This window comes from Platichthys flesus, chromosome 5 (assembly GCF_949316205.1).
Source record: "Platichthys flesus chromosome 5, fPlaFle2.1, whole genome shotgun sequence".
Lineage (NCBI taxonomy): Eukaryota > Metazoa > Chordata > Actinopteri > Pleuronectiformes > Pleuronectidae > Platichthys > Platichthys flesus.
Window position 1 is genome coordinate 27758209 of NC_084949.1, and position 16241 is coordinate 27774449.

A 16241-nucleotide genomic window follows, 5' to 3' on the forward strand; every position below is an offset into this window, starting at 1 on the left:
AAGAAAAAGAAAAGAAACAACACAACAATACTCTTGTTCTAAAGGTCATGCTGTACAAACTGCTGCTGCTGCAACAAAGGATGGAAAGAGAGAGACTTCCTGTTCCCTCCTAAATACTTTCAACCAATCACAGTGCACCTGAGGAGAGAAGAAAACAGGAAACCAAGAGTAGAAGGGAAATGTACGGTGCTTTTCTCTTCATTCTAAATCGTGGTCTTTTAGTTTGAGAGCTGGATCAGCACGTTCAGATTTCGTGGTGTTTTTACTCAACATCCTGCGCTTGCACTCACTCAGCTCCTGCTGGTGCTTACATTCACTCTGCTTGTGCTCAAACTCTGCGCTTGCACTCAGATATTTTGTTGCTTGGACAGATTTCCAGTATTTAATAACAACACACTATGGATTCTGTAAAACTCGCTTGTACGGATGTTCTCTGAAGTCGTCCATCTTGGTTGTGTTTGTCCCAGTGGCTCTGACCTGATGCTTCACACCAGGTCTTCCTGCTCCTCTGTGTCTTCTGTCTGTGCTGCAGCAGCGATGTCATCATACTCAGGACAGTTGTGTGACTGATGGAGGAGAGATGAGAAAATATTAATCCTCACTGGACTTTATTCATGAAACCTGCAAGTAATCACAATTCATTCAAAACAGTTTGAACGTAGTTGCGCCCCCCCCCCCCCCCCCCCTCCCGTCCATTGGTTTGTTTGTTCATCAGCAGGATTACACAAAATCTGATAAACTGATTTCCACAGAACTTGGTGGAAGGACGGGACATGTGCCAAGAAAGAAGTGTCAACACTCTGTGCTGTCACCCATTGGTTTGTGAGCTGACATTTTGAAGCCTCCATTTTTGACACGTTGTCCTGCGCCATCTTGGTTCTTTGAAACCAGAAGTAACCATATTTGGAGGAGAGGGGGTGGAGCCTGACTCAGGGCCCAAGGACACTGCCCGCCCATTCAAACCAGTGACCTGCACCCAGTACTAGCTGTCAATCACACGGTATCCATGCCCCAATGCCTGCAGTGCTTTATGGTCTATTTGACTCTAAATGGATCATTCACTTCACTTTCTAGACCCAGAGTCTACGTCCATTTTAATATACGGTCAATGGAAAGAACCTTTTACATTTTGGGGCAGATTCAGACAAAGTAGCTAATCCAAGAAATGTTTTCTCTCTTTCTCTAACATGGTGAGATGAAAACAGTGATATGGAGTCATTCTTCTGGCCTCACTGTCTCTCACCTCTATCATCTCCACAGCTTCATTCACTTCTGATTTCAAACTCAGAGTTTTCTTCATCCTGGATCGAAAACAACAACAAACACAACATTTGACAAAATGAACTTCATAACACTGAAACTAGTGTTTGAAGACATTTGAAGAAGACAGTCAAAGAGCAGAGGGTGAACTGATGGATTTGTTTTACCTCGTCCACAGAGTCCAGACAAGCACTGGAACCAGCACGACCACCAGAGTCAGCCTGATGGTATTCATGATTATCACTGACTTCCCTGGACAACAGACAGGAGACATGAGCAGTGGGGTTAGACTGATGACTCAGTTTGCCAGGTGATGCTGTTGGTCAGTCAGTATTGTTCATGTGCAATATGATGGGCTTGATATACAGCTGTGACACATCTGGAAATCCTGAGTATTGATGATTTAAGGTTCTGGTGCAATGCCAAGAAGGGGGGGGGGGGTGTAGGCTATAAAAGTCAGAGTGCTAAACTCACCTGCTCCAACAGTCAGATGTAAGGTGGCCTTACTACGTCCGTGTGTGTTCTGGGCCTCACACTGATACTTTTCACCATGTTCAGCTGTGATATTAGTGATGGTGAAGATTTGTCCTGATGCTGTTGGTGAGTCCTCGTCCTCCTTGTACCAGGTGTAGTTAGCTGCTGGGTTAGCATCACTGCTGCAGGTCAGAGTCACCGAGCTGCCCTCCATGATCTCACCAGAGGGACTCACTGACACAGAGGGAGGCTTTGGAGCGTCTGGTGTAAAACATGCAAGATCATGAAATCAACTCAGAAATATTCATTAACCAAAGTGAAGAACTTTTCAATCTGTGGTTTTGATAAGTGCTTCTTAAATATAGATGATCATTATGAACCCGGGGCGCCAGCACAGACAGAAGCAGGTACTGAGGGTTTGTTTTCAGCCTGTGTGTGTGACTGTACAAAATAACTCAACTCATGAACCAAACTTACTGAATATTATAGTGAATATTAACTTTTGCAGCTGATCGGTCAGAGGTCAGCGGTCAAGATGAGCTAAGATTTGACCCAAAAGAAACATTTTCCAAGATATTTCCACAAATACCAGAGAGACTAAATCATATACTGATTAGAACATTATTCTCCATCATATAATGGAAAGATATTTTATAAGTAATGTCACAAAGAAGTTAGAGATTTACATCATGAGTCCTTAAAACTGCCTTTCTGCTGTATTCCTTCCTCTAATAGGACTATAGAGACGAGCTGAAGTTTGACAGTGCTGGGTTTCATGGACATGTGGATGTTTTCTACTCACACTGGACGTCTAAGTGTAGAGACGTGGAGTTGATCCGTCCGTACTGATTCTCAGACTTGCAGGAGTAGACCCCCCTGTCCCCAGAGCTGATGGAGGAGAGACGATAAACACCCTCTGGTCCTTGAAGCAGAGCTCGGTTCTCCTTGTACCAGGTGTAGTGAGCTGCTGGGTTAGCATCACTGCTGCAGGTCAGAGTCACTGAGCTGCCCTCCATGATCTCACCTGAGGGACTCACTGACACAGAGGGAGGCTTTGGAGCATCTGAAGGATGGTTTATATTAACACACAGGATGAGAATACAACCAAAACACTGTCTCTATTATCTGTTCAACTTTTGAATTTAAATTACTTCCTCATTATTGAAGCTTCATGAGGAGGAGTAAACTCACACACTGTAGGAGAAGGGAAACGCTCCTGTCCTTCTATAGCACAGTGATAGCTGTCTTCAGCATTAAAGTGTTGGAGGTGAAAGTATTTTTTTCGTCCAACAGGTTTATTGTTATTGAACCAAACGTAGGAAAGATGATCAGGGAGCTGACACCTGCTGTGACAGGTCAGCTCTGTCCAGGTAGAAGATGGATTGGCTGTTGATCTCTTCACATGTACCTGGAGCTGAGGGGCTGTGAACAAACATGTGGTTTTATTTCAACATACACACTAACATTTCAAACTGACTCTAATGTAAATGTTACCTGTGACAGACAGAGTGACTCCAGGAAAACCAGTATAACTCCCAGTAGGTTGGTTTGTTATGAACCTGAACTTGTACACAGCTGAGTCGCTTTTTTTCAGGTTAGAGATTCTCAGAGTGCACTTGTTGTTTCCACAGAGATTCTCCACACGACCTGAATACTCCGGATCAGTCCTTAGATCAACGTGAATCCCATTACTCTCTTTAATGAACCAGATAGTTTCCTGAACTGTAGTTTCAAGGTTATTCCACTTGGATGGGTATGTGTAGGTACAGTTAATGTTCACTGTTGATCCTCTGAAGGCACAGATCTCAGTAGAAGTGTAACTCACACCCCAGTCGATCTGACTCCTTACCACTGTAACACAGAGCACATCAGAGAATCAGAAGATAAACTTATACATTTATAAAACTAACTCCATGTATTTTCTCTGGTGAATCACCAGTCGGCAGGTTTTCATTTTAAGATGATGACGATGCCAAGATGAGGAAACTTTCAGTTCACATAAAACACAGTGAAGTTCCCTTTAGACTTCAGAGTGAGGGAGAAACACACTGTTGGAGGTGAGGAACATGAGGGACCTTGTATAAGTTGCTCTTATAATGGAGCAAACTGGTCAATATGGAGGAAATGATCTGTGTCTTTTATGCAGAGTCGATCAAAGATGGACGACACGTCTCCACTTCCTCCCACTCTGCAGAAATGAAGCCAAAGTATCCTGGATACCAACGCTGCCATCTTTCACATCTGGAACCACAGTCTGCACAGTAGTGATCCGGAGGTGGAGCCACAGTATCAAGGTCCAGCCCATACATGAGCTCAACCAATCCTGAGTCAGCCTCAGCTGTCAATCATGAAGTTTAATCTAATTTTCATTTCATCAAATAACAAATTCAAATCAAACTTATGAGAAACATGAACAATAGAGTTTGATAAGAACGACCTAAAATGACACAAACCATCTTTTAGTAAAATGTATTTGACTTTTTAGATTGGTCCATGTCCTACCCACTAACATGGAGGAGACAGGATGTATGTTCTATACTGCAGCCAGCCACCAGGGGGCGATCACTATGCTGTCTTCCATCTATATTAACACAAGCAGAATACTAGTACTAGTACTGCAGTATTTAGTCAGTACTGACAGTAGTATCCCAAGAGTTCAATGTTCCCATGCAGAAAAAAGTATTTAAAGACACATGAAGTTATGGTACAATGCATCGTCTCTAATACTCCAGCAGATGGTGCTGTTAGTGAAATACTGTAGCTTAAACTCACACAGTGATGGAGAGCGGAAATCCTCGACTTCTTTAACAGCACAGGAAACTCTGTCTCCATAAGAGAAATAACCAAAATAATATGCTTGTTCCTTCATCATCTTCTGTTGATTCTTGTACCAGACGTAGTTCAGATGATCAGGAAGACGACAACTGCTCTGACACCTGAGCTCTGCCCAGTAAGAAGAGTCAAACTTCACTGATCTTCTCACCTCCACACGCAAACCTGTTTGTGAGAATAAGGAATTCATTTCATTCCAAACTAACAACACACACATGCATATAAAAGTGCACACACACACTCAAGTGAACCAAACAAGATGTAGGAAATATATGAATGAATGTTCAGATGTAAATGTTACCAGTGACAGACAGAGTGACTCCAGCTGAACCAGTTAAACTCCCAGTAGTTTGGTTTGTTGTGAACCTGAACTTGTACACAGCTGAGTCGCTCTCTCTCAGGTTAGAGATTCTCAGAGTGCACTTGTTGTTTCCACAGAGATTCTCCACACGACCTGAATACTCCGGATCAGTCCTTAGATCAACGTGAATCCCATTACTCTCTTGAATGAACCAGAACGTTTCCTGAACTGTAGTATCATGGTTATTAAATGTGGATGGGTATGTGTAGGTACAGGTAATGTCCACTGTTGATCCTCTGACGGCACAGATCTCAGTAGAAGTGTAACTCACATCCCAGCCATTCTCACACTGTACCACTGTAACACAGAGAATCAGATTCATAACACACCAGAGAACACTTAGTTTACTTTTTACTCTCTGTAGAAAAGAAACACATTTCCATGAGCAGCATTCCATAGCATTTCAACTAATGACTCCACACACTGATGACAAGTCCTCATCGAGAGGAGAAGAACTCAGTCATGATGACAATAATAATAATAATAATAATAATAATAATAATAATAATAAATATAACAATATGTTTCAGCCTCTGTAATATTTTGAGCTCTAGACGATAGAAACTTCTAAACTAAGATACAAAATAATACTGATGATAATTCATTCATATATTTTCTTTCTGAATCACTTTACAGGTGGTGATCTGAAAATGAATGAATGGTTCATTTATATTTTTACTTTCTCTCTCAAACTCACTTCAGGTGAATCAGAAGTCTGAGTGTAAAACAGAGTGACAACATGAATGTAGAGGTACAGTACCTGTCACAGTGAGAAGAAGGACAACCAATCCACTGGCTGCTGCAGTTACACTCATAGTAGCTGCTGCTCTCGTCTGTGACTTCAAACAAGAAAAACCTCCACAGATAAATAATGTGCACAAGATGAAACTCAGTCACATCACAGACACGTCTACCTGCAACACAGAAGAGTCTGAGAATAAAGACAGATTCTGTAAGAGAAAGATACGTTAAAACTGTTTAACACCCCCCCCCCTTCCTCTTTACACTTACATGCTTGCTGAGTCTGATGGGGTTAGATTAAACTGTGGTTTGTAATAACTGTGAATTGATTCATTTTACAGAGTGTTAGAAACGACTTTAGTGGCCAACTGAAACTGTAAGCCCCATATAGCAATTTTTTGGTTTGGTCCATGTCCCATCCACTGACATGGAAGAGGACGGGTTTATGACAAACACTGCAGCCAGCCACGGGGGGGACAGATATCATTTGGCTTCACTTTGGGGGTAGCTGTCATGTTGTCCATCTTTATATTCAGTATCAAACGTGAAGTTTAGTGAAGATTAAACGTTGTAAATTTGAGTTGTAAGATCAAAGTTCGAATTTGTAATTAGTACTTAGGTCAACAAATATACATTAAATGTGGAATTACGTGTTCATTCATGTCATTACTTATTAATTGTGTGACTTTATGTCGCTTATGTTTCCCCAAATCACCATGTGTACCATTTGGACGTGTGTATCTAAGGATCGAAATGAAAATAACTGAAAGGTCTGTAAACCACAAACTCTAAAACAACACGCTCAGACCTACTTTAATATTTTTTAGGCCAAACTAAGGCAGCAAAAAATAGATCATATACGAAAATATTCATCAGCCCAAACATGGGTCATACACCTGTCTGTGGTGAGAGCTGTGACAGGAAACATGTGAAATGATACCACACAGGTCATGAGGTGCGCGCATTAAAGAGACAGGAGGTAAAACCAAGTGTTTCAGACAGAGGCTGAAAAGAGGAGCTGCAGCAACACACAGTTTGAGGGAAGTGATCATGAAACAAACGTTTTTCAGCTCAGTTGAGTTTTGCTCCAAATTGTTCTGATGCTAATAATCACTTCAATTATAATTCATAATTCAATAAATCTCCAAGGACTTCAAACCTGTAATCTCTAATGAAATCTTTCCCACAGGACAAAAGGTCAAAGAATGTATGTATTAAAAAAAAATGCCAGTATTATAATAAAATGAATTAAACATTCACTGAACCTTGCAAAGAAACTTTTTAAATAAACATGCAGCTTTATAAACAGTAACAATCTTAAAGTGGACTTTTACTCGTAGGTTTCATTTATAAAGAATTAAGTCCTAACACATTTTTCGTTTTGCTCTGAAGTTGTTTTATTCCTGTTTCTGGACGAACATAAAATGTTGTGTTCAACTGGCTTTTTGTGTTACGCAATAATAACACATTATTTTCACAGGAAGTGATTTTATGTGACTTTTGTGGTCTTTACAAAAAATAGGCAGTTGATCAGTCGCACGTTGAATGTGACACCGAAAGTTATTTGAGAATTGACGTGACGTTGTTCTGCTTGTTTCTGTGTCAAACATCCAGAAGTTTAATGTTGCACTTTACAAGCTGAGTTGTGTTGAAGTTGAGGAGTCACTGCAGGCCGACATGTGTCACTGTGTCGCTGACGTCCAGGAGCTGAATTCAAACAGAGCAGTGAAGACGTTCAGCTCAGTGACTTGAGGAAGAAGAGGAAATATAGTTTATGATTCGTCTTTACTAAACAGAGGAAAAATCTGTTCTACTACTGAAAATATATAAAGAGTTTATAATAAACTCTTTTAATTGCTTAACTTTGAAATGCCGCTGCTGGACTTCCTTGTTTTATTTTGAAAAGATTTGGGAGGAAGAGGCTCAAGCATTGTCTTTCAAGAACCGCCCTGTCCTTGCCTCTGATTGGCTGCAGTCGGGTGTGAAGCGCGCTCATTGGTCACTGTAAGGGTAAGAATGTGATGATCAGCCAATCAGAGGCCGGTTCGGAGACGAAGCTGAAGCTCACTGGGTTTGTTGTGAATTTAACGTTTGACCGAAGAGAACTCGCTCAAAGTCCCGGGGACGTTCTTAACACCGAGTCCGGCTCAGCGCTCAGAGGCCGGTGAGCTCATCGGTGAGCTCATCGGTGAGCGGGACGTTCGCACCAGGAGCCTCCGAACTTCTGTGAGTTGATTTCAAACCAGTTTGAAAACTGAAGCTCAACCAGTTCAATGTGTGAAAAGCGGTTTAATTCAACTTCACTGAAACGAGTCTTCTGTCATTTCAATCTGAGACATTCAGAACAATCCCACGTTGATCATTCAACACTTAACTGTTGTGTTTAAAGAGATTTGAGCTCATTTGTGTTATTTGTCAGCATTTTATTTGATAAAGTGTATTTAACTTATAATGTGTTATCGTTGTAATGGATTATCTTTGTTCCCTAAACTTTAACACTGTTCCCTGTGATGATTCTACATGAAGTGTGTGTGATGTTGAATTCAGGATGTAAAGATAGTTATTAACCACATTACACATGTCATTTGAAATAATAATACACACAGTTATACTTTGACAGAATGTACGTTGTGTAGTATCCCGAAATACTCATGTAGTGTTTCCTTCAAATCCTGGATTTTAAATTTGCTGTTAACTATATATAGAGTAATTACACATCTTAAACCAAGTAATTACACTTTGATTACTGTGTGTGTGTGTGTGTGTGTGTGTGTGTGTGTGTGTGTGTGTGTGTGTGTGTGTGTGTGTGTGTGTGTGTGTATGTGTGTGTCTGTGTGTGTGTGTGTGTGTGTGTGTGTGTGTGTGTGTATGTGTGTGTCTGTGTGTGTGTGTGTGTGTGTGCAGTGGTTGTGGTTGACAGGCAGGTCCTCCTGGGTCTCTGCAGTCCAGCTGGTCTCTTTTGTTCAGGCCACACAAACTGATTAGCATTCCCCGTCCAGCAGGAGCATCTGTCCCTGCAGACGCTGCCTTTGTCCCCCGGTTGAAACCCAAACTTTCTTCCGTCTTGTCCAACTGTCGTCTCGCAGCGGGCCGACCCGTCCTCCACCCGCCACGCGCTGCCCCGGCCCGGAGAGAGGGGGTGGATGGAAGCAGGGAGGCTGAGGAGACCGTCATCTTAGCACCCTTCATTCAAAGGCATAATGGGCATGGGCCGGTTTTTAAAGCTGAGATCGAATCCATCAGTGATTGAATAGTGTCACACACACCTCGTCTTTCTTATTATCATACATTTGAAATAACAGCAAAACCCTTTATTCTGATTCTAATCGTCACCAAGCTCTGAGAAAAACTCTACAGAATGTTGTATTTAGTCATTTTAAGAACAAACTCTTCTTATGAAATTGATCTTCGGTGAAATCCTCCACGAAGCTTCACGTCTTCTTCTCCAAACATTAATGGCCGTGTGTCATCTTGGTTCATCTGGTTAATGAGCCCCAATCCGGACCCCAATCTGAATAATCTGGTGGTTCCATCTCCTGTGAGAACAACTGACTGAGAGTCATAACCAGCTGCAGCTGAAGAGTGAAGCTGAACTGAGATCAGTTCAAAACACTCTGAAGTTATTAAAAACCAGAGTTTGTCTCTAACATTCAGCAGGAAACTGTTAAACATGAAGACTTCAGATCAGTTTGGTGGATTTGTTACAGCAGCAGCTCTTCAGGAAGCAGAGGATCATGGGTAATAACCAGTGGGACGACACAGTCAGAGTCAACACGTTGATTCACTTTGTCTCACACGTGAAGTCCACGTCAGTGATGGAGTCAGGTTCAAATCCATGCTACTCTGAGGAGTGGGAGGCAGAGTGGGCGCCACCATAACAAACGAAGCTCTTCCCTGTGATGATGAAGAAGAAGCTGAAACCCAAAGAGCTTTGTGTCCTCCATCAGGAACCATGAGTGACGGGTGGAGTCTGTGGGCGGAGGTCACGTCTCCGTCACGAGAGGAGAGACATTCACAACAGAGGGTTTGTTTGAGACCAGCCGTCCTCCCTGGTGTCCAGATCCAGGCAGTGAGTCTCTGTCTGTCCTCTGCCTCTCGGGTTCAGGGACTGAGCCTCGCCGGTCCTGATGGAGGGGGGGGGGCTCTCTTTTCTTTTCATTATACTCACAACTACAGATATCTTCAACTTGAAGCCAAGCAGCCTGCAGGGTTTCCCCCGGGACGCTGTTCATGGACGTGGTCGATGTCAGTCACTTCCCAGAGTCACAGTGTTTTCAATACTCAATCATTTTCACAGTTTAGATGGTGAAACAGAGCAGTGGGAGAGTCCCCCCCCCCCCCCCCCCCCCCCCTTCCAGTAGAACAGGATGGGATGAGCTGGACTCTTCCTTTCACCAGCTCGGTTCAGGAAGTAAAATCCCATTCATTTTAGATTTAGATTATCAGCCATCATCATTTACAATGGTTTATGAGATGTGTAGTAATATGTACATATATATATATATATTTTTTTTATTATTATTAGATTGTTGTCAGTGGTGAAAGCATGATGACATCAGGCCCAGTTTGCCGCTGCCGCCTCACAGCCTCACCCAGTGCTCTGCAGTCAATACGTAGATTGTGTGCCACTGTTGCTCCCAGCACAAAGACAGTGTGTGTGTGTGTGTGTGTGTGTGTGTGTGTGTGTGTGTGTGTGTATTGCTGAAGCCTTTGTGTGTGTTTTGTGTGAATGCCACAGCAGCTGTTTTTACATTTTAAATTAAATATTCAAAGTGACGTGAGGAGAAACGACTCACTTTACATTAGATTATCAGATTGTGTGGTTGTGAAGTCAAAGTTTTTAAACTTCTAGTTGTTGTGTGTAGGTGACGTGTCTTGAACATGTGCTGATGGAGACGCTCTGAGGGCGACACTGGGCAACCCCCCCCCCCCCGCACAGATGTTTTCACTCGGGCAGGAAAACATCCCCACCTCCCCCGCCTCCACCAAAGGACCCATCAAATATGGAGAGCTCCTACTGCTGGGGTAAGATCTTCACTCACTACCAGCATCAGGACCTTTAGACGCAGTACTCCACAGTACTCCACAGTACTCTCCAGTACTCCACAGTACTCTCCAGTACTCTCCAGTACTACACACTAGTCTGACCGTGCTCTGAGGAAACTTTCACACCTGATATTTGGGTTCAGACTAAAGAATCGTGAAGTAATTCAGTTGAATATTTCAGGTGAATAAGAAGAAGATGATTACACAGAAAGTCTTTCAATTCAAAATATGATATGATATGAGGTGATCAGTAATTCTCACCAATCTCAAAATATGATATGAAACTGATCCCGTTCAGGAGCAGCAGTGAAAAGTCTTTGTCTCATAGATGAAAGTAATTTTATAAAGACACATATGATCCTTCTACTTTAATGTTATAAAGTCTTACACGTTGTACTGAGGATTTATTATTTATATAAACTTCACAGACAGATTGAAGTTGAACCTGACCCCCCCCCCCCCCCCTGTTAGTAACCAGCAGTGTGATGTCATGTGCTCAGATGTAACGGCTCTCTGACCTGCGCTGACAAGAGCCGCCGGAGAAGTGGCTTCGCTCTGAGTCGCAGGAACAGAGCCAACGGAGTGAGAGCCAGCACCGTCCACACCTGCTCCACCCAGGCCTCCAAGGTGAGAGCTCCTCCACCCGTCATCCATCCATCCATCCATCTGTCAATCTGTCATCCATCCATCATCCATCATACACCCATCATACACCAATCATCCACCCAGCAATGTCCACACGTCCTGCTCCACCCAGGCCTCCAAGGTGAGAGCTCCTCCACCCGTCATCCATCTGTCATACATCCATCAATCTGTCATCCATCCATCATCCATCATACACCCATCATACACCAATCATCCACCCAACACCGTCCACACGTCCTGCTCCACCCAGGCCTCCAAGGTGAGAGCTCCTCCACCCGTCATCCATCTGTCATCCATCCATCAATCTGTCATCCATCCATCCATCATACACCCGTCATACATCCATCATACACCAATACTCCATCATCCACCAATCATCCACCCAGCACCGTCCACACGTCCTGCTCCACCCAGGCCTCCAAGGTGAGAGCTCCTCCACCCGTCATCCATCTGTCTTCCATCCATCAATCTGTCATCCATCCATCATCCATCATACACCCATCATACACCAATCATCCACCCAGCAATGTCCACACGTCCTGCTCCACCCAGGCCTCCAAGGTGAGAGCTCCTCCACCCGTCATCCATCTGTCATACATCCATCAATCTGTCATCCATCCATCATCCATCATACACCCATCATCCACCAATCATCCACCCAGCACCGTCCACACGTCCTGCTCCACCCAGGCCTCCAAGGTGAGAGCTCCTCCACCCGTCATCCATCCATCCATCCATCTGTCATCCATCCATCCATCATACACCCGTCATACATCCATCATCCATCATCCACCAATCATCCACCCATCATCCTTCTGTCATCCATCTACCATCCATCCATCATCCACCCATCATCCATCCATCCATCATCCATCTGTCAACCACCCATCATCCGTTTGTCATCCATCCATCATCAATCTGTCATCAACCCTTCATCTGTCTGTCATCCATCCATCATACACCCATCATCCATCTGTCATCCTCCATCCATCATCCACCCATCATACACCCATTATCCACCAATCATCCACCCAGCACCGTCCACACGTCCTGCTCCACCCAGGCCACCAAGGTGAGAGCTCCTCCACCCGTCATCCTTCTGTCATCCATCCATTATGCACTCATCATACACCCATCATCCACCCATCATCCACCCATCCATCTGTCATCCATCCATCATCCACCCATCATCCATCCATCCATCATCCATCATCCATCTGTCAACCACCCATCATCGGTCTGTCATCCATCATCCATCCATCATCCATCTGTCATCAACCCTTCATCTGTCTGTCATCCATCCATCATCCACCCATCATCCTTCTGCCATCATCCATCCATCATCCACCCATCATCCTTTTGTCATCCATCTACCATCCATCCATCATACACCCATCATCCATCTGTCATCCTCCATCCATCATCCACCCATCATACACCCATTATCCACCCATCATCCACCCAGCACCGTCCACACGTCCTGCTCCACCCAGGCCTCCAAGGTGAGAGCTCCTCCACCCGTCATCCTTCTGTCATCCATCCATTATACACTCATCATACACCCATCATCCATCCACCCATCATCCACCCATCATCCACCCATCCATCTGTCAACCACCCATCATCCATCTGTCATCCATCCATCATCCACCCATCATCCATCCATCCATCATCCATCTGTCAACCACCCATCATCCGTTTGTCGTCCATCATCCATCCATCATCAATCTGTCATCAACCCTTCATCTGTCTGTCATCCACCCATCATCCACCCATAATCCACCCATCATCCTTCTGTCATCCATCTACCATCCGTCTGTCATCCAACCATCCACCCGTCATCCACCTCAGACATGTTGTCAGGAGTTCACCTCACATGTTTCTCTAATCTGTTGATGTCTCCTGTGTTTCAGGCCGTCAGCAACAAGGAGCAGCACAGTATCTCCTACACTCTGTCCCGGGCCCAGACGGTGGTGGTGGAGTACACCCAGGACAGCAACACAGACATGTTCCAGGTCTGTGTCCTCCACACAGATCTCCACCTAGAATAGGGTCCGGGTCAGGTTAACCCACAAGGTTCCTGAAAGAACAGCTGACATCTCAAACTGAGATTCATCCTCTTTACCGTATCTCTCTTTTGATTCACTCAATTAATGTTAACTTAGAAATTATTAAAAAGAACGTGTTTCACATATTTACTAAATTGCAGCTCAACTGGAAATGTTTTCCACGAGGCTGCAGATGGTTGGAGACACAGATGACGTAGTTTCTGGGTTTTCATCATCGCTGATGGACATTTTCTGTCCTAAAACAAACATGTCCTCTTTGCTGGATTCAGATGAGGCTCGTCTCAGAGTCTTGATTCCAACGTGAATTCAGTCTCAGGCAAAATAAACAAATGATGAACAATACGTAATTATTGAAGGGTAAAAAGGGAATTTAAATAAAGTTCTTGTTCTCGCTCACTTTGATTTGTCCTGATACTTCTCCTGTCTCGTGTAACCTGGTTTCTCTGATCGCAGATCGGACGCTCTACGGAGAATCCCATCGACTTTGTGGTGACGGACATGGTGCCCGGCGCTCAGGCCCTCGCCCAGCCGGCGGCTCAGAGCACGATTTCCCGCTTTGCGTGCCGCATCATCTGCCAAAGGAACCCGCCGTACTCTGCACGGGTCTACGCTGCCGGCTTCGACTCCTCCAAGAACATCTTCCTCGGGGTAGGCCCATCACACCGGTGCTGCCGGTCGTTAGTTGAGTTCCATGTAATTACAAATAACTTGTTCTGGTCAAAATTAAATCATTAAACACGAAATCATGTTTTCCCAGGAGAGGGCGGCCAAGTGGAGGATGCAGGACGGCCAGATGGACGGACTGACCACCAATGGCGTCCTGGTGATGCACCCGCGTCACGGCTTCAGCCAGGACTCCAGACCCGGCCTGTGGAGGGAGATCTCCGTCTGCGGCAACGCCCTCACGCTGCGGGAGACCAGGTCCGCTCAGCAGAGAGGGAAGACGGTGAGGAACACACTGAGAACCAACAGACACCAGCAAATCTAACAGAGCAGAAGTTCTGTATGATGTGTGATACAGAAAACTGATCAGTTGAACCCTGTCACTTGGAGTCAGAGAATCCCACTTTGCTCCTCCAGCTCTAGAGACGCTCAGGTAGAATCTTTCTCACCATTAACCTCCAACTGATAAAGATCTGAACCTCTGGTATGGACCGACCTCAGTTCTGTTTTTACAGTAACTTGTATTCGTGTGGACGAGGCCTAAAGGTTGCAACGTTTCCTCCATCTCGTCTTCAGGTTTCCTCCGAGTCCAACGAGTTGGTGGACGGTTCGCTCATCGACCTGTGCGGCGCCACCTTGCTGTGGCGGACGGCTGAGGGCCTGGCCCACACCCCCACCGTCAACCACCTGGAGGCGCTGCGGCAGGAGCTGAACGCCGGGCGGCCTCAGTGTCCTGTGGGCTTCAACACGCTCGCCTTCCCCAGCCTGCGCCGCAGGGACGTCCTGGACGAGAAGCAGCCCTGGGCCTACCTGCGCTGCGGCCACGTGCACGGCTACCACGGCTGGGGGGGGCGCCGCCACCCCGAGGTGGAGGCGGCATGTCAGGAGAGGGAGTGCCCCATGTGCCGGGCGCAGGGCCCCTATGTGCCGCTGTGGCTGGGCTGCGAGGCGGGGTTCTATCTGGACGCAGAACCCCCCACTCACGCCTTCGTCCCCTGCGGACACGTCTGCTCCCAGAGCACCGCGGCGTACTGGAGTCAGATCCGCCTGCCGCACGGCACGCACGCCCTCCAGGCCGCCTGCCCGTTCTGCATCCGGCCGCTGGGCGGAGACCTGGGCTGCGTCAGACTCATCTTCCAGAGTCCACTGGACTAGAGACCAATCAGACGACTGCACAGCACAACGAGCTCTGACTCCGGGAACCTTTCATCATTTAATCCTGACAATGAAATGAATTTAACTTAATTTGACAAATTTATGTAATTTAATGATTTCTGCTCTTTCTTAATTTATAAGTATGATTCTGACAGTTTTGACTTCAACATCATGTTTGATTTATTTATTATTTTATCTCTTCAGTCTTTTGTAAATGAATTTAACAGCGTTTCCACTAAGACTTATTTCTGTGTCTATTCATGAATGTTTTGATATTTGATCTGTTTCTCTGGAACTTAATAAAACACGTGTCCACTTCCTCTGGTTTTACAAACATGAAACTAAAATCTCTCTGATACAAACACGGCCATCTTGTGGTGAAGACATCATGTGGAGAGAAGAAGAATCTCTTTCATCAAACACTTAATTAAATCAACTCAATGAAACATGGTTTTGGATATTCATGATCAGGAGAAGGATTTCTGACGCCATCATGTGATCCCCTGACCTTTTCTCTAGCGCCACCATGAGGCCAAACTTCCAGGTGTAAATAAGGAATCCATAAATGTTATGTTTCCCACCTTGAAATGTGAAGAGAACAACATCAGACTTTAAAAACACTTGTCAGATATGAACTAGATTATAAAACAGAGTTATAGATTTAAGAACCGTTATCTCATTGATAAAATACAAAAATGAGCATTTCACAGTTTTATAGATCACATCAGACCAAGAACTGATTCACCTAGATTTGTCAAATCCAGACCAGAATGTTAATAAAGAAACAAATACATGAAGAAATACATAAATATCCCTGTCTCATATCAAACTATATGTATTTTCGTTTATTTGTGCATGGACGTATTTGTACTGGTTGAAGTATTTCTTGAAGTGTTTCTTGAAGTATTTCTTGAAGTATTAATGAATCATTTCTTTCTGTTTATTTTTTACTTGGAACAAATTACAAAGTTGTGTTACCGGATGTGATGTGCCAC

The 16241-nt window shown here is 44.5% G+C and overlaps 2 protein-coding genes across 3 annotated transcripts; one reads left to right on the forward strand and one right to left on the reverse strand.

The window, feature by feature from the left end:
• LOC133954106 (B-cell receptor CD22-like) lies at positions 1 to 3139 on the reverse strand. The gene is made up of 7 exons (XM_062388409.1): positions 2926 to 3139; positions 2537 to 2797; positions 1735 to 1995; positions 1428 to 1512; positions 1244 to 1301; positions 478 to 566; positions 1 to 138 (listed from the first exon to the last, which is right to left on the reverse strand). The coding sequence occupies exons 2-6, from the start codon at positions 2748 to 2750 to the stop codon at positions 486 to 488; spliced, it is 699 nt and encodes a 232-aa protein (XP_062244393.1). The 5' UTR covers positions 2751 to 2797; positions 2926 to 3139; the 3' UTR covers positions 1 to 138; positions 478 to 485.
• Positions 3140 to 7734: 4595 nt separating this feature from the next.
• LOC133954056 (E3 ubiquitin-protein ligase pellino homolog 1-like) lies at positions 7735 to 15998 on the forward strand. Of its 2 annotated transcripts, XM_062388332.1 has the most exons (7): positions 7735 to 7894; positions 10534 to 10693; positions 11215 to 11341; positions 13273 to 13374; positions 13882 to 14076; positions 14186 to 14374; positions 14668 to 15995. In XM_062388332.1, exons 2-7 carry the CDS (start codon positions 10608 to 10610, stop codon positions 15244 to 15246), a joined length of 1278 nt encoding a protein of 425 aa, XP_062244316.1. In that variant the 5' UTR covers positions 7735 to 7894; positions 10534 to 10607; the 3' UTR covers positions 15247 to 15995. The 2 variants fall into 2 exon arrangements, with proteins under 2 accessions (XP_062244316.1, XP_062244315.1); XM_062388331.1 differs by lacking the exons at positions 7735 to 7894; positions 10534 to 10693; positions 11215 to 11341 and adding an exon at positions 12352 to 12861 and having other exon boundaries at positions 14668 to 15998.
• Positions 15999 to 16241: the final 243 nt, after the last annotated feature.